This window comes from Arvicola amphibius, chromosome 1, assembly GCF_903992535.2.
Source record: "Arvicola amphibius chromosome 1, mArvAmp1.2, whole genome shotgun sequence".
In the NCBI taxonomy this organism is placed as follows: Eukaryota; Metazoa; Chordata; class Mammalia; order Rodentia; family Cricetidae; genus Arvicola; species Arvicola amphibius.
The window spans coordinates 7,454,334-7,482,113 of record NC_052047.1 but is presented as its reverse complement, the minus strand read 5'-3'; the positions used below and the strand labels follow the sequence as shown (position 1 = coordinate 7,482,113).

The 27,780-nt window shown below is 44.9% G+C and overlaps 1 protein-coding gene across 2 annotated transcripts in view; it reads left to right on the top strand.

Moving 5' to 3' along the window:
• Window positions 1-27,780, top strand: part of Gpat3 (glycerol-3-phosphate acyltransferase 3) — a 55,564-nt gene that overhangs the window by 17,586 nt on the left and 10,198 nt on the right. For both annotated transcript variants that reach the window (XM_038330196.1, XM_038330187.1), the window contains 4 exons: window positions 20,565-20,835; window positions 22,963-23,037; window positions 23,568-23,657; window positions 25,102-25,195. In XM_038330196.1, the coding sequence (XP_038186124.1) occupies window positions 20,565-20,835; window positions 22,963-23,037; window positions 23,568-23,657; window positions 25,102-25,195 (530 nt within the window). The remainder of the gene's footprint in view (window positions 1-20,564; window positions 20,836-22,962; window positions 23,038-23,567; window positions 23,658-25,101; window positions 25,196-27,780) is intronic.

Below are 27,780 nucleotides of genomic sequence, written 5' to 3'. Positions count from 1 at the left end.
GTTATAAATAGTACAAGACTTTTAGGACTTAGGAAAACTTATTATTTTTTTAATATAAAGATAGGGTCTCTCTGTGTAGCCCTGGATGGCTTGGAACTCTCTATGTAGATCAGACTGGCCTCAGAGATTCATTTGTCTCTGCCTTCTGAGTGCTGGGGTTAAAAGTGTGTGCTGCCTTGCTTGGACACCCAGAAGAGTGGCTGGCCACACTCTTTGGGTCCTTGATTGATTCCAGTACAATGTTAGGCTTGAACTGGTCATTTTGGCTGTGAAATTTTAGGGGCAGCAGGTGAATTGAGTGTAAGCGTATGATGCAGGGACTGCAGGATGGTTTCCAGCTCAGAGTCAGCTGGCAGGAACATTGGCACTGATCTGAGAGTGAGTCGGACAGGGCCAGCACTGTACGTGGAACTGGGGTGCGCGGAGATGTGGCGCAGTCATTCGGCCTTGGTCCTGGGAAAGTTATTAAGTTGTCTTTGAAAGTCTGTTCTTTTTTTCCCTTGTGGTCCTAATGATCAAACTCAGATCTCATGTATGTGAGTTAAGTGTTGTACCATTGTGCTATTCCTTAGTCCTATAGTCAGTCTAAGTTGGGTAGATTGCTGTAAGTACTATTTATTATCTTGGTTTAAACTCACGGAATACACACCCAGTCCTTACCACCCTAAAGCATGGAGTGCAGTACATTTAACAGAGTCCTCTTAACCTCTGAGCTCTCTTTCCAGCTCCTGTTTGGCTAGTTTTGAAGACAGGGTGTGGTGGTTTAAATCAGAACAGCTGCCATAAGCTCATATGTTTGAATTCTTGATTCCCAATCAGTGGAACTGTTTGGGAAGGATTAGGAGGTGTGGCCTTGTTGGAGAAGGTGTGTCACGGGGGACAGGCTTTGAGGTTTTAAAAGCCCAAGTCATTCTAGTGTCTTTCTTCCTGCTTCCTGCTTGTGTCTCAAGACATGAGCTCCCAGCTGCTGCTCCTGAGCCATCCTTGCCTTCCTGTTGCCTTCCTCCCATCCATGATGATCACAGACTCTCACCCTTTGGAACTGTGAGTTCCCAGTGAACTCTTTGCTCTGTGAGTTGCCTTGGTCACAGCAATGGAGTAGTGACTAAGACACGGGTTTAACTCTACAGCCCTGTCTGGTCTGGAACGCAGATTGGTACAAGCTTGTCTCACATTCCTAAGTCTTTTATCTCAGGCTGCAGGTGGGATCAGTTGTGCTTGGCCCATCATGATCTCTTCTCCCCTACACCCCCAGACTCAGGGTTTCTCTGTGTAACCCTGGCTGTCTTGGAACTCGCTCTGAGGATCAGGCTGGTCTCGAACTCAGATCTGCCTGCCTCTGCCTACTGAGTGTATTAAAGGTGTGTACCACAGCCACCCACCCAGGTATAATTTCTTATTTTTATAAAAATATTTTTATTAGCATAAATGACTATATGTAACTACAGATTTTATTATGACATTTCTATACATATATACATGTTTTCCGGTCACATTCACAAATTCAACCTCTACCCCTTCTCCTCTTCCCTTCCCCCCCACTTCTCAACCCCCTTACTCCTGCTAACACCCTTCCTCTTCCCAACTAACCCCACTTTTACATTTGTCTTTGTGTGTGTGTGTGTGTGTGTGTGTGTGTGTGTGTGTGTGTGAGTGATTCAGTGGGTTTTACTAGGGTTGTTTATGGAGTTTCTCACCCTTCCTCACCAACCATTAGGGAGGGGTAAGGCTCTGTGAGCTCCTTCCTTTCCTTGACAGTCCCAATCTCAGGGAGATTGTGTGCATGTAATCACAACTACTGTGAGTTCAAAGCCATGTCATGCCCAGAGTCAGCTCTCCTCTCTTTTCCCCTGCCTTCCTCTGGCTCTTATGTACTTCCTATTCCTCCTCCTTCCTCAATATGTCCTGAGCCCAGGAAGGGGGATAATTAAGACATCCCATTTATCGCTGTCCATTATTCTCTGTACCTTGACCAGTTATGAATGAATCTTTGTAGCCACTGCAGAGAGAAGCTTCTCTGAGCAAAGCTGACACAGCACTTGTGTGTGCTAAAGGTCTGGCTATCTAGAAAGCACATCGTGGTCCAATCATAGCTTAATATCCACTAACACACAGCAATATTTATATTACCTCAATCGAAAAATTTATTTTAAAAAAGATTTTTTAATTATGTATACAGTATGCTGTCTACACGTATGCCTGCAAGGCAGAAGAGGGCACCAGATCTCATTACAGATGGTTGTGAGCCACCATGTGGTTGCTGGGAATTGAACTCAGGTCTTCCAGGAAGAGTGGCCAGTGCTGCTAACCTCTGAGCCATCTCTCCAACCCCTCAACTGGAAACATTGTTTAAAATTGATGTGGGTGAATTGAAATTCACTCATGGTTCAGCAAAAATGGTTACTAGCTTTCCTCTTTGTTTTACTATGTAACTCCTGCTAAGTAGACCAGGCTGGCCTTGAATTCACAGAGTCACCTGCCTCGTTGTTCTTTTAATTGCAAATATGGAAGTTTTGTGGAAGTTTTTTTTTTTTAACATTTTGTAATTCAAGGAAAGTAAAAAGGAGTTTAGAAGTAAGTGGTTCTGAGAGAAGTTACATTGCTACCTATTTTTTGTCTTTTTTTTTGGAAGGTTTTGTTTTGTTTTTTGAGACAGGCTCTGGTATAGCCAGTTCAGGTTGACCTAGAACCCCCAACCTGCCTCTACCTGAGAATGCCAGCATGTCGCAAGGTACGTAGCTCTGTCTCCTATCTTAGTTTTGACCTGCAGCTGGCAAATGTTTGGTTGTTTACTTGTTTGTTTGAAAACCACAGCTTCCTGTCTCCGTTTAAGTGCAATAAAAGACTTAACCAAGGACCTTGGAGAACAGTTTGGCAGCAGCTGTGTCTTAGTTTAGTTCTCCGCGATGAGAGGACCTCCATGAGTAGAAGCTGTGTGGGGAGGACCTCCCTGAGTAGAAGCCGTGTGGGGAGAACCTCCCTGAGTAGAAGCCGTGTGGGGAGGACCTCCCTGAGTAGAAGCCGTGTGGGGAGGACCTCCACGAGTAGAAGCCGTGTGGGGAGGACCTCCCTGAGTAGAAGCCATGTGGGGAGGACCTCCCTGAGTAGAAGCCGTGTGGGGAGGACCTCCCTGAGTAGAAGCCGTGTGGGGAGGAAAGTGCTTTTACATCATGCTTCTGTGTCATAGTCCATCATCAAAGGAACTCAGGGCAGGAAGTCAGGCAGGAACGTGGAGGCCGGAACTGGGACCGAAACTCTATGGAGTTACTATGGTCACTGCCTGCTTGTTTTTGTTTTTCCTTTCCTTTCCTTTCCTTTCCTTTCCTTTCCTTTCCTTTCCTTTCCTTTCCTTTCCTTTCCTTTCCTTTCCTTTCCTTCTTTTTTCCTCTTCTTTTCTCCTCCTTCCTTTCTTTTTTCTTTTCCTTCCTTCCTTCCTTCCTTCCTTCCTTCCTTCCTTCCTTCCTTCCTTCCTTCCTTCCTTTCTTTCTTTTTATAAAACCCAGGACCACTTGCCCAGAGGTGACAGCACTCAGAATGCCCACCTCAATCACTAATCAAGAAAATGTACCACATGCCTGTCTATAGACCAGTGTGATGGAAGCGTTTTCTTGGCTGAGGTTCTTTCTGCCTTCCCAGATGACTCTGTCATGTGTCAAGTTGACATAACTTCCTGGAAGACTTCATCTTGTGTCAAGTTGACGTATCTAGCAGAATCTACTTACTGAGTGCAGCTGAAGATTGTTCTTTAGCTCACGGCCCACGGCCTCGGCCTCGGCCTCGTAAGACATCAAGCCTATCTAAACTCTGAGTGTGGCTGCACCAGGTGAGCTGACACAGGTGCGTGCCATGAGCTCAAACATGGCTATGATGCCTTTCACAGCAGGCCCGTTGACTTTCAAGTCTTGCTTCAGTACTCTATAGCAGCTGGAGCGAATTAGCTGGACTTAGACGGAGGGAAGAAAGTAGATAAAACTCAATGTTAAGAGAAAAGAAAATATATACTGTGATCACGTTTCTTTAAGATTTCCTGCCATGGGCACTGAGAGTGTGTGGTTGGTGGCAGAATGCTTAGCATGTAAGAACCCTTGAGGTTTTTTTTTTTTTTTTAATTTTTTTCCAAGATAAGGTTTCTCTGTATAGCCCTGGTGGTCTTGGAATTCACTATGTAGATCATTCTACCTCCACCTCCAGAGTGCTGGGATTAAAGGCATACACAACTATGGCCAGCTTGAGCCCCTGAGTTTAAACCCAAGCAGCATAAACACACACACACACACACACACACACACACACACACACACACACACACATTAAAATTTACCATTGAGTATGGATACTCCATATTTAAGTAAATATTTACAGATAAATATAATATAGACGTATGGAAATGATAAATACTGCAAGAGAGCCGTCTTCTAGGAAGGAGGTGGCAAGGTAGGAATTTAATGTTAGCTGTGCTGTAAAGGTGGCTGAAGGTGGGCCTGAGGAGGTTGCTCAGTTGGCAGAATGCTCGCCTAGCATGCATGAAGCCCTGCATTCACTCCCTGGCAGCCTGCAGCCAGGGTGTGGGAGTGCGTTCCTTTCCTTGCTGGGACACCAACTCCCTGGCTCTCAGCTTTGAATCATGATTCTGACAAATGAAGCTACAGGAATGGAAACCTGGCACTTGTCCCAGGAGTCCGACTTGATGCTTACTGCCTTCAAAATACACCTTCCTTTTTAGCTGGGCTAGTTTCTAGAATTTAAAGCTCACCTTCCTTCCTGGTTAGTGTCTAGAATTTAAAGCTCACCTTCCTTCCTGGTTAGTATCTAGAATTTAAAGCTCACCTTCCTTCCTGTTTAGTGTCTAGAATTTAAAACTCGCTTTCCTTTAGCCTGGTTAGTGTCTAGAATTTAAAGCCGAGGAGAATAGGCATTGTTAACAGAAAGGTCTTACTAGAGCGGGACTTGTGAACCACACTGTGGTTTAGACAGGGACCCCATGAGGGTGACTGGGTGACCCTTTGTTGTGGACAGTAGTTTCCCACTTGTGAGATGCTTAGCAGCATTCCTGTGTGATGCCTCTAGGTGACAGCGGGGCACGCCCATCTGACGACCAGGCACGGGAGCTGACCCTCCCATGTCCGCCCCATTGTCGGCTACCACAATAGTGCGTTCAGCGACCGGCATGCACCATTAGTGACATGGTTGACTTTTGTGTCCAACAGAACTTGGTTTCCAGTTTTCAGTGACTGGTTTGGGTGACAGGACAATGTGAGGGGCTATGTGAGTAGCTGTTGGGGGCTATGGACCCAGACCCTGAGTTTCCTGTAAACAGCTTGTTATGCTTGCAGCTGCTTTGAGCAAAACAACTTGTTTTCCTGTGTTTGCAGCTTCTCTGAGCACAGACCCTCAGGAGTTCCTGATGGCAGAGGAGTGGTTTCTGGTGTGTTCGGCTGGGGCGTGGCTATCAGTTAAGGATCCTTATATAAGCGGCTCTGGTACACCATAAAGGGGGCATTCCTTTTTCAAGGATGACCTGGGTCTCTGTCTATGTGTCTTTGTGTGTTTAAATCTCCAGGCCCTTGCTGGGCTCGTGAATGGTCCTGTAGTGCAGGCTCCACACTCCAGGCGTAGAGCCGTAGTACACGTAGTAGTACGGACGGTACACGTAGCATGTTAACAGAGAACACTGGCATTCACGGATGTGTGCTCCTCAAGGAATGGCAGAGGCAGGTTATGCTGCCCCCACTGTGTCTTAACCCAGTGAGAATGAATTGCTGTCTGGGTCTCATCCTAGAGCCACGGATTTGCTTAACTTTAAAGTGGCGTGGAGATGTGTGTCTCTGGCTTATTAGGTTCTGGATGTCCGTGTGTCTGCTGCCCCCACTCCCAGACTGATCATTTGAAATCTTTGCTCCCAACACTATGCACATTATTTATGTGAGAGAAGTCTTATTAGCCCTCATCTTGCTAATGAGGAAGATAAGCAACTCAATCGAGATCACATCACCAGGCAAGGCAGCCTCAAAAGGAGTTGGGATTTGTCCTGTGCAGAAGCCTCTCCTACCACCCCACCCAAAAAAGGAATCGGGATTTGTCCCTTGCTGAAGCCTTCATAGGACCCCTCCCCCCAGAATCCTGCCATTTTTCTGGATCCCCAGTCAGCACCTACTTCTTACCCAGCTGGCTCTCCTATAAATAACACCTTCTCTGCCACTGTCACTGTGACCTAGCAAGAAATGGTCATTTGCCTTCCTCACCCCTTCCCTGATGCTTAGTATAGAATCTTGGTAAAGCCTGACACACAGCATCTTTTGGTTTACAAGTGGAGTGGCTGCTGGCTGGAGTTCCTGCATAGCTTCAGGATGGAGCTGATGACCCTTCTTCAACCCCAGGGCCTAGGGACTGTATTGGTTCCCCCATGACCAGGACAACTTTCAGAGAAGAGTTTATTTGGGTTTTCTGTTTCAGAGGACTGAGAGTCCTCCATGGCGAGTGGCAAGCCTGCAGGAGCAGGGAGCTGAGAGATCAGACCTTGAACAGCAAGCCTGAAGCAGAGCCAACTGGAAGGTGGGGGCAAGGCTTTCAACCCAGCTCAGCCCCAGTGACATACTTCCTCTAACAAGGTGGCACTTCATAAACTTTCCTGAACAGAGCCACCAACTGGGGACCAATTGTTCAAATGCCTGAACTCACGGGAGACATTTCTCATTCGCCACCACAAGAACTAAGGGTTATAGTAATTCTTTGTAGCTAATGTTCTAACTAATCAATCCTGTCTAACAAGTCCTCCAGAAATCTCCAACGAACAGGGTTCAAAGAGCCCCCTGGATCGCCAAACACATGCAGGCACTGGGATGGAGGCAGGTCCCATTGCAGAGGACAGAGGTGCCCATACTTGAGACCCTTCTGACTCTTGCCCTGTGTGTTTCTTCATCTAGGCGTTCATGTGTATCCCTGAAAATGTTCCTCTGTTATCAGCGGTGGCAAGTAGAGTATTATCTTGAGTTTTGGCGGTCATTCTTACAAACTGCTATACCCGAGAAGGGACTGATTTTGGGAATCCCTACTCTAGCCGATCGATATGGTCACCTGAAGTGGTTGTGAGATTGAACTCTTAATCTCTGGTGTCCGACTTTGAATCCCTGCCTTCAATTCCTGCTCTTGGAAAACAGAGGCAGGCGGATCTCTGAGTTCCAGGGCAGCCAGGGCTACGTAGAGAAATCCTGTTTCAAAAAAATATTTAACGTTGAGCTGGGCATGGCCATGCATATCTTGAATCCCAGCACTCTCAGGGGATCTCTGAGTTCGAGGCTAGCTTGGTCAACATGGTGAATTTCAGGTTAGCCAGAAGTCATAGCGAGACCCTGTCTCTCAATTTCTTTTTCATGTTATAATTGAGGACACTGAGGGTGGGCACCAAACCATGAAGTCTAACATGTTTCCCTTTTGTGGAACTTCTTAATTAACTGAGTTATCTATGCATAAATGGGCACAGTTGACTTATACAAGTGTGGGCTGTCATCCAGGGTAAGAATAAGCAGTGTTGAGAGAGCTGCTAAATTGGAATCTTGCCTATTCTTTCAAGTGCTTGTTGGTTTCTCTGTGGTGCTGACAACTGATTATAATGTCTACACCCCACCCCTGACTTTCATGCTTCAAAACACAGGGCTAATTCAGTAAGAAATACTCACTTGAGTTAAAAAGCTTCACATTTTATGATTGTCATTGTTTTAGAAATGTCCTCCGTAGAGCATACAATGACTGATTTTCCTCAGTTGTTGTTTTCAATACAAAAGTAAACGTCTAACACTTTTAGCTTAGCAAGAGTTTTAGTCTATTTCGGCTTATATAACAAAATATGATAATTTGGGTGGTTTAGAAGCAACAGAGATTTATTTTTCACACTTCCAGAAGCTAGGCAGTTCAGTTCAAGGGTTATAGACAAGAGTCTTTCGCTACGTCCTTAGGTGGCAGGGATGAGGGACTTCTCTGAGGTCTTGTGTGTGTGTGTGTGTGTGTGTGTGTGTGTGCGTGCGTGAGTGTGTTGCATGTGGAGGCTAAAGGTCAACAGTAAACAACTTTCTCAGCTGTCTCCATCTTACTGTTTTTGAGCAGGGTCTCATTGAGTTAGTCACCTACCATCTAGTGTGGCCAGCTGGTGAGCTCCAGCAATCTCCACTGGGGTACAATTGTGTACTCTCCAGCTTTGGGATCTCAGCTGAGGTCCTCATGATTGGCATCTCCCAGCTCTGAGAGACATTCTCAAGGACTCCACTCTTGTGACCTAAGTGACCTCCAAATGTCCCATCTCTAAATACCTTCACATTGGGGATTACATTTCAATGTGTGAATTTTATGGCTATACAGCCATTTATCCTAGAACAACAGTTTTATCTGGGCCTTGAAAACCAAGGGACACCAGCAGAAAATCATTTAATGATAAAAAGAAGTGTGTGTGTGTGTGTGTGTGTGTGTGTGTTTATTGACAGACATGCAAACCATGTAAAATAGGATGATAGAAGAAGGTACATTTATTGGAGTTAAGCGTTTGAGTCTTTTCATCCTAAGTAACAGGGTCAACACACCAATTGACCATCCATCACCCTCGAGATACAACGAGCTGGTGAGATCTGTTACTAAACCAAGATACAGCCTCAGCATTCACGTCACAGTCGGGCAGACAGATGTCACAAGATGCAGCCTCAGCTTTATGTCACAGTCCTGCAGACAGATGTCACAGCTAGCTAATTTGGAGCTGGCATTCCTGATGGAGCACTTGTTCTAGCATGTAGATGGTGTACCAGCCTGGTTTTGGCACACACTTGGTTTCTTTGCTTGAGGTTATATTGATCAGTTTGACATAATTGAAAGTACAGCAAGGTTGATTGGACGCTTTTAAAATAATCCCGATTTTAAACAATATAGAAAACAAATAGAATTTAAAGCCATCTTGGGGCTGGGAGTGCAGCTAAGTATAAAACACATGCTTAACCCGCACCAGGCCCTGGGGTCTGTACTCACTCTACAAAGTTAAAATAAATATTGGTGGTTTTGATAAGTGAACCATTGGACTGAGCAGCTTCATTTTACCCAATTTACCCAAGGGTGATGATATAGGGGACCTTGGGATCCCTTCTCCGGGTTTTTAGTTTTATTAATAAAAGAAGAATGGATTTTAATGGGAGCAGGAGAGTTTTTTAGAGTTTAAAAGCAAAGCCCCTCAGGGCAGATAATCTGTAAGTCTCAGCAGCTGCCTGGATGAGGAGAATGGAAAGAAAAAGGAAAAAATAGGTTGTTTAAGCCGGCTTGGATGTCAGACAAGTAGGCACATGGCAGGGGTAGGGGTGGCTTTACAGAAGGAGCAAGGAAGCCAAAGTGTTAGGAGAAACATGCTTGGCTCTGGTTAGTCTCTAGAAGAAAGAGACGGAAACAAGGAAAAAGGAAAAGCTGTACATTTCTCAGACAGAACTGAGAAGCACCTGGACTGCTTGGGCTGTAGGGCTGGGATTTCAGGGAAGGAAAAGATAGTCTCATTAAAATGATTGCTCCTGCCTCTTTAGTGTGGTTTAGAGGAGCCCACTTTCCTAGGTCATTGACCTGGCCCAGGGGAGGGTTAGGTAGGTATCCAGGGCAGGCATTCTGTTCTCTGGACCAGAGGACTCCCCACCCTTGAGTCTTTACTGATACTCTCGACAATGATTCTTGGTTACACGACAGAAAAGCCTTGCTACAAAATGTCAGCAGAAGAAAAACAGATAGCTACTGGTGGGAAGCAAGGCAAAACTAGAACCTAGAAAGATGCCAAGGTGGCTTCCATGGCCCGAAGGCTCAAATATGTAATGATAGACCCGCTTGACCCATGTCTCACTGAGAACCACAGCTGCCACGTGTCTCCACCTAGTAGTCTAGCCCGTACTGTGGTGATGTTGGGCGTGGCCTTACATAATTCTTAGCTTCCATGTGGGGTGGTGTTTACCAGCATCTAAATGTTAATGAGAGCCAGGCAATGTGTCATCGAATTCCACAAATGTATACATGCAATTATTTGAGAAAGACAGTTCCTAAGTGCTTCAGGGGATGAAATCATTTTGGATGGATTAAATTGATGTTGAACCTGCCTGTGGAGATGATTTTTTTTATTTTTTAAAATATTTATTTATTTATTTATGTATACAATATTCTGTCTGCATGTATGCCTGTAGGCCAGAAGAGGGCACCAGACCCCATTACAGATGGTTGTGAGCCACCATGTGGTTGCTGGGAATTGAACTCAGGACCCTTGGAAGAGCAGGCAATGCTCTTAACCTCTGAGCCATCTCTCCAGCCCCCAAAGATTTTATTTATTTATTATGTATACAATATTCCAACTGCATGTGTGCCTGCAGGCCAGAAGAGGGTGCCAGATCTCATTACAGATGGTTGTGAGCCACCATGTGGTTGCTGGGAATTGAACCCAGGTCCTCTGGAAGAACAGTCAGTGCTCTTAACCGCTGAGCCATCTCTCCAGCCCTGGAGATGATTTTTAAACCAGGAAAACGAAGGAAAAGTTCAATTGTGCATGAGGGTGTGTTGGTTTACGGCAGGGAGAGGCAAACAGACCTAAGGTTGTATAGGTGGGCATAAGTAGGCCCTCAGAGCGTGCCAGTTTAGAGCTGTGTTCCTGCCTGAGCCCTAGTACTTGGGCTGCGAGAGACAGGCAGATCCTGACATCTCAATAGCTAGTCAGCCAATGAGAAATGGGGAGTTTCTGGTTCAAAGAGACCTTGTCCCAAGGCAACAAGAGGGACAGCAATAAAGAAAGACACCTGGCCTGGCATTCTGCTCTGGCTTCTGCATGCCTGAGCCTGGATATGTGCATACTCATGTTCATGTACCACACACACACACACACACACACACACACACACACACACACACATGCACTCAACCGTACACACAGCAAAACAGAAATTAGCAAGATTTGAGTTGGCTGTTTATCAAGTCCAGAGGAAAATGAAGATGTCTCACTAAAGTTGTTTAATTACTAGAGGAAGTAAACTTTACTTTTCTTCATATTCCTAAGAGGTGGAACAAAAATGTTGGCTTAAGTCAAAATCACATAATTAAATTGTATTTAAGAAAAATCTCCTTATTATTTAAAAATGATCAGAAAACCATGCCAGGTTAGTACATTAGACAGTTGAAAATTGTGAACTAATAATGTAACTCTTCTCATTTTAAAAAAGAACTAGGTCTGGAGAGAAGGATCAGCGTATGAATTGCTTCTTCCAGGTCCAGGGGCATCTGGTATCTTGGCCCCACAAACATTCGAACTGCCATGCATATATGTACCTACGTCACAATTATTTAAAACCTTTATTTTGTTTTGAAATTATGTGTGTGTGTGTGTGTGTGTGTGTGTATCTGTCTGTCTGACCATATGTGGGTATGTGCACAGGAGTGCAGATGCCATCATAGGCCAGAAGAGGGTGACAGAGCCCCTGGAGCTGGAGTTAACAGGCAGTTGTGAGTTATAGTGTGCTACTTGGGTGCCAGGAACTGATCTTGGATCCTTTGGAAGAGCAGCAAGCATTCTTAACCACTGAGCTACCTTTCCAGCCCCTGTTTTCATTTGTTTTTTTTTTTATTTATTTATTTATTTATTTTTATTTAGAGTTCCTGATTGTCTTGGTGGATATAAATTATCTATGAAAAACTGAAGATTCTTCTGTGGGCTGTGTTTATTTCTATAGTGGTGGGGTCACCTGTAGGAGGTGGGTCCCTTGTTCCATGAAAGCCACAAAGATCTTCAGTTCTTTCTCCTTTTCTCTGAAAGGTTTGTGGCATTTCCCACTTCTGTTTCCTTTCTGAAGCTCTTGGTTAACCCCTCTCCCCGACACCCTCCAAAAATAAAGCAAGCAGTGGAATCAATGCCAAAGCAGGCTGTGCAGAGGAGGCGGGGTGCATGAGGCATGCTCCTATGTTGAGAGAGAGGTTCCTGGGCCCAGGAGGAGAGCTCAATGGTCTTGGGCCTAAAGAGAAGCCTTTGCTTGTGTTAGCCTGGTAAGAAGCCATTGATGTGTGGATGGCCTGGTGACAGGTGGAACCTCAGGAAGGGTCCTTCCCATTTCAGAGCAGTGTGAGGGAGCTTCCCTCGCTTTCCTAGGTCAGAGGCATGGTTTCCCAGCGTGTCTCCCTCCAAGTTCTGTTTGCTCCAGAGCTTAGATTAGCTTCAGAGGAATATCAACTGCTTGGACTCTTCCATTTCCAGAAGGCTCCTCTAGGAGCAGTATGCCCTTCCATCTGTAATTTCTTAGAGACAGAGGTGAACAGTATCAAGAGGAGGGAGCAGCTTCTGGGATGACGTGAGTGCTCCTGAGCTCCTGGTACTCGGCAACCTGGACCAACTCGCTTCACCGGGGTCAGCCCTGCAGCATCAGGATGCAGGGGACTCAGGTGACAACCTGGACCAGCTCGCTTCACCAGGGTCAGCCCTGCAGCATCAGGATTCAGGGGACTCAGGTGACAACCTGGACCAGCTTGCTTCACCAGGGTCAGCCCTGCAGCATCAGGATGCAGGGGACTCAGGTGAAAAGCCCTGACCCATTCTCATTTCAATATATTGAGAAACCTACTGTGGTGAAGACAGCATCATGAAGGAGGGAGACTACAGGCCTTTAAAAAGAAGATAACTTACTTTGGCGATAGTGAAACGTGTGTAGTAAATACATGACATTATTTTTCACGTCATAAGCCGTAATAATACCTCATTACAGCCAGTGACATTCTCTTGGTTTTCGGAGGAGGATACTTAGGGCTTTGTACATGCTGAACAGTTGTACCACTGAGGTACATTCTCAATTTTCTCTTTGGGGAATTTTGGAAGGAGAGAGATATTAAGAGATAAGAAATTGAGACTGGGACTGGAGAGGTGGCCCAGTGGTTAAGAGCACTGACTGCTCTTCCAAAGGACCTGGGTTCAATTCCCAGTATCCACATGGCAGCTCACAACCACCTGTGACTCTAGTTCTAGGGGATCCAACATCCTCACACAGATATACACGCAGGCAAAACACCAATGCACATAAAATAAAAATAAATTACTAAAAAAATAAGAAGAAATTGAGACTAGGTAAAGAGGATGGTATTCTGGTTCCTTGATGGAATACATAATTCAAGTTATGAGCCATGGTGGTCCATGCCTTCCATCCCTGTAACTGGAAGGCAGATCTACGTGAGTTCAGGGCCAGCCTGGTCTACATAGACGCAGGCAGATCTGTGTGAGTTTAGGACTAGCCTGGTCTACTAGTGACAGGCAGATCTACGTGAGTTCAGGGCCAGCCTGGTCTACATAGACCTAGTCTCAACACACACACCACATAAATAAAATTTTTGCAAGACGGAACACACTCCCCCGTAAAATGTGGTGTGGCTTTAGTCGTGTGGGTGCGGATCATTGTTTCATTCACATCCCTTCCGCTTTTTGCCTCCCCGGTGATGTGGGCACCATTCTGCTTGACTAACTTCCTCATTTCTGCTGACTCACAGCAGCTGCATCAGCACGTGCACTTGAGCTCAGGTATCTAAATAGGCGTGTCCCTGTAATCTCACTTATGGTGACCCCACCCACAGGATCTCTTAGCATCAGCGCGTGCTGCTGGCAGGCTTTCAAATCATCCGCTGCCCCGTGAGCTCTCTATGCAATGATCACGGGTCCATTACCTCCTTTAGTCAAACTTGGTTTAAGTTTTGAAACTTTGAAATTGTATTTCAAGATTGGTATGACTTTTTTTTCCCCCCACAGGGTCTTAATACTAGAAGTTTGGGCTACACGGGAAGCTGGGCCTCCTCTTTCCAGCCCGTGCCCAGTGAGTGTTCCCTGTCCTTCAGTTCAACTAGAATGGTTTCTCATCGATTAGTTTTTCCTGTCTTGGAAATCTATGTATGTGGAGTCATGCTGCATGTTCTCTGTGTGTATTCCTTTCCCGTTCAGCAGACGGTCTGGAGGCTTCCTTCTGTCGTATGAAGCAGATTTTTAAAAGCCATTTTTGTGGTATATTCCTTTACACAGACACTGAGGATGTGTTTATCTGTGGTCATATTGGTTGACATTTGGTTTGATTTTGGTTTTTAACCATTAGGAACAGGGCTGCTGAGAACATTGTTGTACAGATATTCTGGTCAATTTTTTGGCTGTAGGATAAGCAACTAACTTGTTCAGCTTTGTTAGAAAGGGCCAGTGGTCTCCTGAAGTGTTTGCACTTACTCACCAAGCACTGCCGGGTGTCCCCTCTGGATCCCGGCTTAGGCTCAGACCACACCCAAACTCTGATTTCCAAGCACAGAGATCCTTTTTATTTTTTCTGCTTTTTCGAGACAGGGTTTCTCTGTAGCTTTGGAGCCTGTCCTGGAACTAGCTCTTGTAGATCAGGTTGGCCTCAAACTCACAGAGATCTGCCTGCCTCTGCCTCCTGAGTGCTGGGATTAGGCTGAGATCCTTTATTGAGCAAGGCAAAGAGACTGAGTGGCTGGGTCTGAATCAGAAACAGCAGCAAAGGGCTTTGCAAGTGTTAGCATGAAGGAGGGCAAAGGGGGAGGAGTCTGTGAATGAGTGAGGATGTGTTGGGAGGTTCTGATTGGGCATTTGATTAGTTTAATCTAAGGGCTGATTAGCAAGGGGAGAAAGGTAAAAGGCAGAATTCGTCATTGCTGGGGTGCAGCGCCGTGGTGTTCACATGGTCCGGTCTGCTGGAGCCCTTCAACTTATCTAAAGCATTTATGGAGAATTTGATACATTTGTTTCATCTGTCTTTTTTCCGGGTTTCTTTGTGGAATTATTTGTGCTTTGATTTGGGTCAGGACCCCAATCTTTCCACCTCAGCCTCCAGAGTGCTGAGGTTATAGGTGTGACCCATCTACCCTACTTGGTTTGTTGAACTGTTTTTAAAACTCTAATGAATTGTAGACTAAGCCTATAAATGACATCGATAGTTTGGAATTCACAAATAGGTAGTAGTGTATTCTGGGGCTGGAGAGATGACTCAGCATTCCCGATGTAGGAAGGAATCTAAAATTACAGTTCAGCTGCTTTTCCAGAGGACAAAGTTCAGTTCCCAGCACCCACGACGGTTCACGATAGTCTATGATTTGAGCTTTAGGGGACTGGACATCTTTTGCCCCCAAAGGTACCTACCTACCTCCACACTCACGTGGCCTAGCACGCACAAACGCTGGGTTGCCTTCCCAGCACTGTTAACTGGATATGGTGGCTCACATCTGTGATCTCAGACGTGGAGATCTGGAGGTAGGAGGATCAGAAGTTCAATGGCCATCTGTTTTCTGATGGTCTTAGGTGACCCACATGAAAGGGCCATTCAGGGGTTGAGACCCACAGTTGAGAAATCAAGAAATGGAACTTGACCAGTTCCCAGAATGTTCTCATGCCCCACCCTTCCCCCAGAGAGTGTACTCTTAATTTTAGATATTTCCATATACAATATCCATAAACAATATTAGAATAGATGATTGTCTGCCTTTTTTTTCAAGACAGGGTTTCTCTGTGTAACAGCCCTGGCTGTCCTGCCTCTGCCTCCCGAGTGCTGAATTAAAGGCGTGTGCCACCACCATCCGGCTGATTGCCTACTTTTGAAAGTGTTTTTGAGAGACGGGGTGTCAGGTAACCCAGGTTTTTCCCACTCTAAAGCTGAGAATGCTGTTGAACTTCTGGCCTTCAACTCCTGAATCGCTGGGATTCAGGGGTGTGCGTAGCTACTTCCGCTCTTTAATAAATTATTTTTATTTGCAATTTTAACTCTATGTGTATTCATGTTTTGCCTGTGTGCATGTCGGTGTACCGTTTATACCTGGCACCCAAGGAGGCAGGCAGACAGCACTGATCTTTGAGAATGGAGCTACAACGTGAGCCACTAAGTGGGTGCTGGGTGTCAGTTTGGGTCCTGTGGAGAAACAGCCACCTTTTAATCCCCGTTTGGACTTTCATATGATGCTGAGGATTGAGCCCACAGCTTTTCAAATGCGAGGCTATCACCTGGCTGACTGAGCTATGCCCTCAGTCCCACCTGCCTTCTTGATAGAGGATGATAACTGAATTGGCTTCTTGATTAATCAAGGTTTGGAATAATGGACTCCTGACCTTTGGACCGTTGGTAGGTTAAGGTTCTACTTGCGCGTGTAATTACCATGTCCTCTTTGGATCTGCAGTAGGCCTGCTTTTCTTAATCGGTGGCTTAGGAAGTTCCCTTTATAACTGGAGGATGGAACGCTTATCTAGGGTGATTTACAACGGGGCAGTTATCCCAAAAGTTCACTCAGCTAATTTAGAGTGAGTTCAGTATGGAGGAGATGGTTTTAACTTCTGCCTCATTTCTGCAGGCCTCTCAGACGTGCTGTTATTTATGCAGAATGGTTCACTAAAGGCAGAGGGCCACAGGGCATCTTGTGCAATTAATCTCTTGCATTAGACCAAGAGCTAGCTCTTAATTTTCATTTTTATCCAAGCATGGTCTATGTTGGCTCAGCCTGAGCATTTTGTATAAGGACAAAGTTCAAATATTCATGGCTTTATTTTCTTAAACTGAGTTGTAAAATTAAAGGAAAATCTCCTAGAATCCATATTTGCTCACTTAAGAAGTGTGGGGTCTGAAAGATCAGGATTAGTTTGTTAAAAAAACTAGACTTTAAAAATCACTGTTATTATTTTATGTGTATGGGTGTTTTACCCGTGTGTATGTCTGTGCACTGTGTATACACCTTGTGCCCCTGGAGGCCAGAAGAGTGTGTCAGAACCCCTGGGACTGGAGTTTATAGGGACCTTTGTAAACTGCCTCTGTTAATGAAACCTGGCTTCTCAGGTAGAGGAGCCGGTGTTCTTAGCCACCGAGCCGTCTCTCCAACTCCTGTTCTTTATGATAGTGTAAGAATTGTTCCTATAGTAATTTGATGTGTGCATGTGGTAAATTTTAGTCTCCTTCTGGACATTTTTTAGTGCCCAAAGAAATATTTTTACTTTTTTTTCTTACCTCCAATTTGATGCCTGATTCATGGTTTTCACTGTATATTGATTATATTAGTTATTTTCTTCCTGTCAGAAGTTTATAATTTAGCAAGTTGGATGCATAGTTTGACCTGCAATAGTTACTGTATCTCAGAAAGAAAATGTTTTGAGTAGTGGCTCCTCATAGGGCCTAGTTTATAAATCCATCTTCAGGTATTGTGTGTCTATTGATCTCGGATATTTTTTATTTTCCTGTTGTGGTTTTTATCATATTTATGCCCAGTACCCTGTTTAATAAATAAAACAATATCTTGAGATGTAGGAAGCTTAGTATATTTAAGGCAGATAAAAGATTTGACATGTAAATATGATATAGGAGCTTGGATTGAATATTGGACAGTTATGAAAGAATTGAATGAGGTAGATTAGACACCAGCATTGCTTTGGTGCCAACCTCTTCGCTTTTGATGCTTTTGTTCTGGTTAAGTACCCCGAGGAAATGTCTGTTGAGAGATAAGGAACACTGTGTGCGCAGTTTCTTCTAAGCGGCCCAGAAAAAAACTTATTTTCATGCGTAGAGATGGAATAACAAAGTAACAAAGTAAATGTGGTGGAATGAAGGCAATTAGCATATCTGGGCAGGATGACCCACGCGTGTAGCCTTTTTGTGCATTTGGTATTGTATAAAAGATCTCTGAGTGGAATTCCTGAGTTCTGCTCTCTGGATGTTTGAGTCTACTCCACGGTGAATTGCTTTCCAGTACAGTTTTACTAATTGTGTTCCTGTTGGTTCCCATTTGTGGAGCACTCGATGTGACCGTGTTGTTGTGGTGCAGTGAAGCCAAGCATCTTTTCTGAGAGTCCAGTCATGACAGGCTTTCTCCTGCTGCCATCCTTACTGAGCTTTGAAGTTCATTCTTCTGCTGGCCTTTTGTATGTCTTAGTATATGCTAGAAGTCTTCTTTGTCCATCTCCTGGCATTGCAGCTGTCCACACATTTTTGAAAGATACTTAACTAAAAATACAGAACTGCATTCCATTTGATTGGAATTGCAGGGCACAGGCTAGGTCCCAGGTGGGTGGGGCTGGCAAGCTGCAGTGTAGGCAGGGTTCTTCCACCTTAGCTCAGTTACATAATCAAACCCGGAGTTGCATTCTCTTGTCTCTGGCCTTTCTGAGAAGGGCTATTTCTAGAAGGTCTATCTACTGTCCCTGGTGTATTTTATTCAGAGATTTACTGACGAGCTTTGACTTCTAACCCTTGTAGATGTTTAAGAAAGATATAGATTGCTAAATAACGAAACTGTGGCATCGCTAAGTATTGGCGAGCACTTGGCGAGAGTACTCTGCTTCAGTGGCATTGCAGAGCCTGTGGAGCAAGAGGGCAACTTGGTAGGGACTGGAAGTAATTAAAAGCAAGAAAGATTTGACCTAACTTAAAAAAAATCTAATAAGCATTCAAGAGTATGCTTTATTATTCTAATTATTTTGATTAATTTCTTTTATTGTTATAAGTAAGTTATTAAATAAAACAATTAGGCAAAACCACACATATCCTCTCTCACTCTCTGATCCCAAAGCCTTAGTCCTGTAAGAAAACTAAAGATGTCCAACTTCTTCATTATATAAAGACACACACCCACCATGGAGCTGGTGCCTTCTTCATTATATAAAGACACACGCCCACCATGGAGCTGGTGCCTGACATAAACACAACCTGACTTTCAATTTCAAGTCATGTTTTCTTTCTCTCCTGCTGTGTCCTGAACCCAGAACAGCTGGGACTTGGGCAATGACTGGGGTTGTGAGGGCACGAAGGAAGGACAGACCCACAGACAGATGTACAGAAAGCTCACTGTACTCGCTCCGATGGAGTGAACTTACTTGGCAACAACAGCTCAGAACCTCAGGGCATCCATTCTGTACAACACAGGGAGGAGTTAGCTAGTCTTGGTAGGAAGCGTCTATAGGTGAGCCGTCTACCTGAGCAGTCTCAGGTTGCAGCCGGCTGGGAGGAAGCTGTGGTTGCCAGTGTGGCCAATCACTTGGATTAGAACAGTAGTTCTCAACCTTCCTAATGCTTGATTCTTTAATACATTTCCTCATGTAGTGGTGACTGCCAATCACAAAATTATCTCATTGCGGCTTCATAACTGTAATTTTGCTACTGTTATGAATAGTAATGTTATCATCTGGTCCGTAGGGATTGTGAGCCACAGGTTGAGAACCCCTGGGATAGAAGGCAGTTTTGCCATTCTCTGAGCCTCACTCCAGGAAGGCTTCACCAGTGTCTGTGGGTGTGAGGCCGTTGGTGTCCTTGACAGCAATAGACATCCACTCAGGACTTCATCCACTCCTTACACATTCACTTAGGATTTCTGGGGCCCTCTAGAAGGGTCCCCCAGTGCATCATGCTGTTATTCCTTTAGAACATCAAAAAGAATAGAGAAAGAAACACCCCTTTCCTGGTAAACTTGGCTTTGAAAACCTTTTGAATTACTTTTTTTTTAAACTTGGCTTTGAAAACCTTTTGAATTACTTTTTTTTTCTTCAGAAAATAGTCTCAGTGGAGAAGAAAACCTAATACTGTTGCCCAAAGAGCATGTTTTCTTCTTGGTGTTTTTTTCCCCTCTATAAACGTATTTCATGGCTTTAAATTGGTTTAAAGTCCCATCTCTTTTCACTTGATAATGGAGCCTTGTTAACAGTGTTACTGTGTATCACTGGGTAAGGTGCTACCATGAATATCTTCCCTGTGTTCTTAGGGAACGTTTTGGGAGCGGGATTACCAATCCTGGGTAAGGTGCTACAGTGAATGTCTTCCCTCTTCCCTGCGTCTCTTAGGGAAGAACATTTTAGGAGTGGGATTACCAATCCCCAGCAGAACTCTTTTAGTCCTTTCCTGGTGAGTCACTTTAAGACTGGCCACAGGTCCTTCCACTTTACACAGGGGCATTTAAGGGTAGCGGTTACCATTTCTGTCACCAGATTTTGTCATGACATCAAAGTGTCTGTTTACTAATGCGGTTACTCCTATCGATCCAGATGAGCTTTGCATATTTTCCTGAAACACAACTACTTCTATCAATCCAGATGTTCTTTGCTTATTTTTCTGAAACACCTTCTGGTTTCCTTTTTGTTTTGTGACAGGGTCTCATTATGTAGCTCTGGCTGGGCTGGAATTTTCTATGTAGACCAGGCTAGCTTCAAACTCATACAGATCTGTCTTCTTCTGCTTCCTGAGTGCCTATATGAAAGACGTCTGCCACCATGTCTGGCTGTATTTTCCTTATTAAATATTTTTGGCAGTTCTAAGGATTGAACTCAGGGCCTTGTGCATACTAGGCCAGCATTCTGTCACCACACATACACCCCAGTCTCTTATGAAGTAATTTTTGTGAAGTCACTGGGTGGAGGTCGCTCTGTGAAGATGCTGTGGTCTCACCTCTTCCCATCATGCGCTAACATCTTCACGTTGCCCACGTCATTCGTGATGCTCCCTGAGCTTGTTTTCTGTGTTCTATGCAGTTAACATCGCCCCTTCACTCCTATGGCATTTTCTCATGTCTGATACTTTCTTTTTAAGGTATTATCCAAAGAGATGAGTCACCAATGGAGAAAGGGCTCTCCGGTCTTCGAGGACGGGACTTTGAGCTCTCTGATGTGTTTTATTTCTCCAAGAAGGGATTGGAAGCCATTGTGGAAGACGAGGTGACCCAGAGGTTCTCCTCTGAGGAGCTAGTGTCATGGAACCTCCTCACAAGAACCAATGTCAACTTCCAGTACATCAGTCCGAAGCTCACTATGGTGTGGGTGCTGGGTGTCCTAATACGCTATTGCTTTCTCTTGCCTCTGAGGTAAGTCTCCTGCCTGGTTTTACGGGTGCCATCAGTCCAGCCTTCCTCTTCAGAATGTGTGTAATGGCTGCTTAAGAGTACATGGAGTGGATTCCACCTCTTCCGGGTTAGGAAACACCAGCAGGTGTGACCTGCAGCCACCTGTGACCTGTATACTCCTTTTAAAGTTTTTTTCTTCCAAATGAAGATATGCATTCAAAATTCGTGCCCCCCCCCCCCACGTGTGTGTTCCCCTTTGCTCTTATAGTGGTAAATAATTTGCGAATGTAGGTAAAAGAGAAGTTAGAACAAGAGGGGGATACGTAGGTGACTCAGTCACTGAAGTGCTTGGCAGGCAAGCATGAGGACCCGATTCTATCCTAGAACTCACATGAGCTGAGTGTGGTGGCCCATGCGTGTTATCCCAGTGTTGGGGGAACAGAGACAGGCGATCTCTGGGGCTCGCTGGCCAGCAAGGCTAACCTACTTGGCCAATTTCAGGCCAGAGAGAGACCCTGTCTTAAAAACAAGGTGGGTGACAGTTTGTGGTTTCCAGGAGTTGCTACTAGCCAGCTACCACTGGCATGTGAAGGGAAACCTCGCTTCCACGCCTAGGTGGGTGATACTGGCCTCCCTCCGATCTGGCACAGGGCACAACATGGTTTACTTATAAGTATTAAGTATTTCTTAAGTATAGACAGACACAAATCACTAAGTTCTGTTTCCATGGATGGGTATGTGAGTGTGTGTGTGTGTGTGTGTGCACGCATGCATATGCATGTGTGCGTGCATGTATGTGTTTGCATGTGTATGTGTGTGTTGATTAGAATTGTAGCTGTGGTAAACAGTGAAGTTCAGGACTGCATATTTGCTCTTACTTGAACTGGAAGCTGTTGGGGACCAGTCTCGACAAAAATACCTCTTGCCAGGGTAGGGAGTGTGGGAATTTAGAAATATAAGTAAAGAATATGAAGATGCATGAAAAATAATAAGACAGAAACCACAGAACAGTACCGGGAGGGCATCCAGTGAATACAGAAATTGTCCGAGGTTTGTTATCCATACGCTTTTATACTCCAATGTGAAACCGGGAAGAAGGCAGCCAAAGCCTTCTTTAACATGATATAAAGGACCACTCAAATAGTTAATTGCTTCAACACTTTGAGACATCAAGTCATTAGTATTCTGTTGTTTAAGTAGAAAAGCCACTCTAGACCAAGTATCCTGAAGAGATCCACTCCTCAGGTATCCTCCTATTACAGAAGAAGGAGCAGAAGTACCCTTGTATAGCCTGACCATCTGTCAGGGTGGAGTGGATCTACTTGTGTGAACCATCTTAATGTCAAAAGAACCAAGTAACCACATCCTGAGTCAGGATATGTAGCTACACTTGGTGTCAACAATTTTGAGCCACCTTTAAACTCTCTGACCATCAGACAAGGTCGAAATAGGCTCACATTTTTGGGCCTCCACAGGAACCTTAACCCATTGCTTCCAAAGTGGGGTCCAAGTATTCTGGGGATGCACAGGACTATCTTTTGACATTTGAGAAGGAAATACTAAAGTTTTTTGGGGGGCGAGGGGAAGGTTTTTTTTTTTTTTTCAAGACAGGATTTCTCTGTTTCCTGGCTGTCCTGAAACTCACTCTGTAGACCAGGCTGGCCTCAAACTTACTGATATCTGCCTGCCTCTGCCTCCCAAGAACTGGGATTAAAGGTGTATGCCTCTACTGCCAGGCAATACTAGAGCTTTTAATTTTTGTTTTGCTTATTTGATGCTTTTTGAGACAGGGTCTCATGAAGGCCAGATGGCCCTGAACTTGCTAAGCAACCTGGAATAGTTTTGAGCCCCTGATTCTCCTGCCTTGGCCTCCCAAGTGCTGAGATTACCAGCCTGTGTCCCCATAGAGCTTCTATTTATGGGAACCCACCATCTTTTTATCTTCCTCTCAGAATGAATCATAGAACGATCTATAGAGTCATGTTGGAATCCACGTTTACCAGACCTTCCCATCACTGTACCATACTCCATAATGCTCTGTCTCCAAAGTTAAAATAGTTTCGGTGTTCAGGAGGCTGTGAGGGAATTCTTCAGGCTGTGTCCCTAACGTCTGGCAAGTGCTTACAGTAGCCTTCTCTTCTCTTTCAGGGTTACTCTGGCTTTCATTGGGATCAATTTGATGATTATAGGAACTACGGTGGTTGGACAGCTCCCAGACAGCAGGTGACACGTCTCTTTCCTTCTAGCCTTACCTAGGACTGTCCTCTTTCCCTAGCTGTGTTCACCAAGCTAGAATTGGGCTAGTTCATAGGTTTTGCATTAATGTTATGGTCTCAAACCACTTGCGAGAATTCTTACCGAATTCATCTTCCATGGTCTTTATTTGATTTTTTTTTTAATCTATCTGTTCAAACTGAAAGATTTTTTTCCAAGGGGAAAGGAAAGAAGAAAGTGAGCCTGAAGAACCCAGAGGAAAAACAGAATCTTTGACCCTGGCAACCTGGGTGGTCCAGACCCGAGAAACTTCAGCTGGTCTTTTAGTACTTTATGATAACCTAGCGGGGTGGGGGTTACTTCATACTGGAATTTTGTTTAATTCTCCTTTAATAGACAACACATCAACGAGATGGCAAGAGTCACTCTTTGGTGCAACGGAACCCAGGCTGCTGCTGCGAGCAGCGCATTGAAGCTTTTATTGTGTTTCTTAGGAGTACCCAGAACAAGATAATAAAAACGGTTTCTTTTTCTTTCAGCCTCAAAAACTGGCTGAGCGAACTGGTGCATCTGACTTGCTCTAGGATCTGTGTCCGGTCCCTGTCTGGCACCATCCGTTATCATAACAAGTGCGTGTAGGCCGTGGCTGTGGGCTTCAGACAGATCCAGCTGGAAGGGACGGGGTGCGGGTGACCATGGCTGCGGGCTTCAGACAGATCCAGCGGGAAGGGAAGGGGTGCGGGTGACCATGGCTGAGGGCTTCAGACAGATCCAGCGGGAAGGGACGGGGTGGGGGTGACCATGGCTGAGGGCTTCAGACAGATCCAGCGGGAAGGGACGGGGTGGGGGTGATGAGAGCTGGGAGGAGGTCGGGGAGGAAGCAGTGGGTTCTGGGAACTTCTGTGTTCATCATTGCTGTGTTTTCAGAAGGAATACGAAAATTAACACTGAGCAGGGCTCGTAGAGGGCATGTGCTGAGGTGTGACCGTCTCGTAGGTTATTCCTGGGGGGTGGACACTGCTATCTCACGGGAGAGATGAATTGTGGGAACTCTGGGTCTGGTTGCCGAGGCTGGTGCAGGCTCAAAGTCAGGTTTTGAGCTGGGTCAGTCTATTTTGAAGATGCGGCTGCTGGCAGTCCTGGGGTATGGCCGAGTCTGAGGCCTGTTTTCCACACTTAGTCTTGCCTTTTCTAAAATTCTCTACCTGGTTCCTAAGACGGAATACTTTATTATGCTCCCTTTACCCACAATTAGAGAATACAAGTAGCTAGGGGAAAATCATCAACTAAATTAAAGTGATTGTGATTGCTTTGGAATTACTTTTCTCATAATTCAATGTTATTTTTTTTTAAAAAAAATTTGTTATTATTTACTATTATCATTCTTTTTGAGACAAGACCTTGCTACGTAACCCTGGTTGTCTGGGAACTCATTAAGTAGCACAGGCTAGCTTCCAACTTGTGTCCGTCCTCTTGCCTTGGTCTCCTAAGTGCTGGGATAACAGACACAAACCATCCTGCCTGGCAGCGTTGTAATTGTAGGAATTCTAGAACAAGCTCTTCCCAGCCTGACTGGTCTCGTTTACAGGTGGAAACATGTCATTTGGTTTGACCAGGTGTTAATCAACAAAGGGCTCCTTAAAGTTTTTAAACTGGGTGAGTGTGGTGGGCCACACAGTAATCTTTATGTCTGGGAGGCTGAGGCAAGAGAATCAGAAGTTCAAGGCCAAGAGAATCAGATGTTCAAGGCCAGAATCAGCTACACAGCCTGTTTGAGGCCAGCCTGGGCTACAAGAGACCCTGTCTCAACAACATAATAGCATATTATACTCAGGGCAATCAACATAAATCAAAATAGTTTTGATTTAATAAAGCAAAATATAAATTACAAAGAGAATGTCATGGTCCCTTACACAGCTCATTGTAATACATGGGGTAATGCTTTAAAGATGGACCCATGTGCATAAAAGCTTTAAAAAAATCCTAATCCTAAGCATGGTGAGTCTTTACCTGCTGGCCTGTAAAAATCAAGTGTGTCCCGAGGCGCAGTACTTATGGCTATTTTAATTGCAGGCAGTACAGACCCCAGAAGGGCGGCATTTGCGTTGCCAACCACACTTCTCCCATCGATGTCTTGATCCTGACCACGGATGGGTGCTACGCCATGGTAAGAGCAACTCCTTGTAGTTCTGTTGTGTGCGTTTGCTGCATTGCACACCAGAGCGCTGGTTGGTATTAGGCATTTGTCTGGGACCGAGCAGAATAGGCTATGCAGTGCATTTCCACAAGGAGCAAACACTGCGGGAAGATAGCTGTAATAGTGAAGGTGGGAAAACCCCTTGACAGACTTTGTAATGTTGATTTCATCTTGCTCTGAACATGCCAGCTGGTGTTTAGTATACCGTACAAAGTTAAAGTCTTCCTCGCCAGAGTTTTACAGATCCAGCCAGCCAGTTAGTTCTCTTTTCAGAGAGATGAGTACAATTCTTAAAAAATCTGTTTCTTTCATGAGGCTCTGGTAAGGAAGGCAAAATACTTGTGCCTCAGCCTGGGTCGCAGGTTTTGTCCACAGCCTCCAAAGAAAGCAAAGGAAAAGAGCAGAAAATCCGGTAACCACGAAGTCCATAGCAAACCCAGGTCCCGGTGCCCTTTCTTGTGCACGATGTTTCCGCCATATCTTCTGTTGCTCAAACAGTTGGCCTTGACATTTCCTCTGCTGGGTCAATCCCAGAAGCTGACTCAAGTTTCCTCCTGCTCACGGGTCAGCTGTGTCCTAAGGAGGTGTGGGCACAGGACGACTAGACAGATGAGTGTCTGGGGTTCTCCTCTTCTCATGGTGGAGGGTGTAGATGTAGGGTTAGGCTGTGAGCACATACAATGGCTTCTGTTCACTGGTCAGTTCTCCAGATTGGTATTTGTGGTCCAGGGTGCTTTTCTGGGAAAGCCTTTGAAGGGAACCTCACTGGTGTGTGCACGCTGAATGAGTGAGTGGGAAGTGCCATCCTGCACACCGGTTTGCACGGTGCCAGCGTGTACACTCTCCATGGGTTGTATGATCAACAGGCCTCTGTAAAGATTCTCACTTGCTGCTAAGTTTACTTTGTCTAAGATTGTAAGCTCAGTGGATTCCGACATGGTCCTGAGATAGAATACTTGTCTAGCACGTGTGAAACTCTGGGATCTAGCCCTAGCACCACCAGAAAAGAAATAAAAATGTCTAAAATAAAAGTACAACCTAGACATGGTGGTATATTTCTACAATCCTAGCACTCAGGAGGGAGAGGCAGGAGGATATCTGTGAGTTTGAAGCCAGCCTGGACTACATAGCAAGTTCCAGGCCAGTCAGAGCTACACAAGAGAGATTCTGACACACCCCCATTTCTCTGCCAAATTAAACAAATAGTGACATAAAATCTTCAGAACATATAACTCTTAAACAAGTACTTTTTAATACATCATTAAGTTAAGTGAGCTTATTTTGAACCTAAAGATTTTTTTTTATCATCTTCGGGAAAAGAGATAGGAATTGGCCATTTATCTTTTGGTAGGGTAGTAACCAATTGATTGTTATATACTTTGAAAAATGAAACGAAACTGGAAAAAACACACATGTGTCATACAAACATAATTTTGTGTATAATTTCAGTATTTCGGCATCCTTCCTAAAGCCCACCCAAGGCAGCCCTCAGAGCCCCAGAACATGCTTGAGCATCTGTACCAGCCTTCCGTGTGTGTGGACATGCCTACTTCACCCACTGTATTTGATTTTCCCTGTGATGCAGTTAGGTCAGGCTTGGGATTGCATCGTAGAAGGAGTGGCAGAAGCAGGTCCCCCTTGTGCTGACCTACTAACAGAGTACTGCAGATGGGGTAATTTATGAGGAACAAGAGTTACTGGCTCACCCTGTAGGATGAGGAGTCTAAAGTCAGGGTGTCTAGTGAGGATTTGACTGTCAGAAGGAAGGCCTGGAGTTACAAAAGGAGGTCTGCTCCCAAGAGCACCCCACTTTGTAAAGATATTTATTTTCATTATTTTTGTGTGTGTGTGATTGTCTTGCCTGTATGTCTATCTGTCTGTGCATCATGTGTATGCAACTCCCCAGGAGGCCAGAAAAGGCAATGGATTCTCTGTACCTATACGGTGGTGAGCTGCCATGTGGGTGTCCCTGCTAAAGCAGCACATGCTCTTGACTGCTGAGCCATCTCTCCAGCCTCAGCAAGAGCACTCTTTGTAATGGTTTTAATTTGTTCATTTGAGCAGGGCTGTTGTGATCCAGGCCTGCCCCCTAAGTCATTTCTCCAGCACTGTTGCACTGGGGACTTAGTTTCTAGGACCTGAATTCCGGGGGATGTGCTCAAACCATACCAACGGTTCAGTTATGATTTTGGGTTTCTGAGACCACACACTATTTCTTCTGTGCTCTGGCCCACAGAGAATTGATTATCATACATTTGAAAATGAAGACCTCAGAGTATTGCTGATCTCTTTGTAGGTTCCCAACATTGTTGCTTGGTCATCCTTTCTTATTTATTCTTGAAGGGTTAAAAAAAAAGGCAAATGTATCATTTCATTTTTCATTTCCCCGCAGAGACAACATGCTTTTCTGTTTTTACCTTTGTCATTTAACACCATTGTCTGGAAAAAAGCATCACTCCTTATCTGCCCTAGAGGTCAGCCTTGTCCTTTGCTCAGCTGCATAATATTCTACTGCACATATGCGTGTGTATCCACACACGCACACACATAAACAC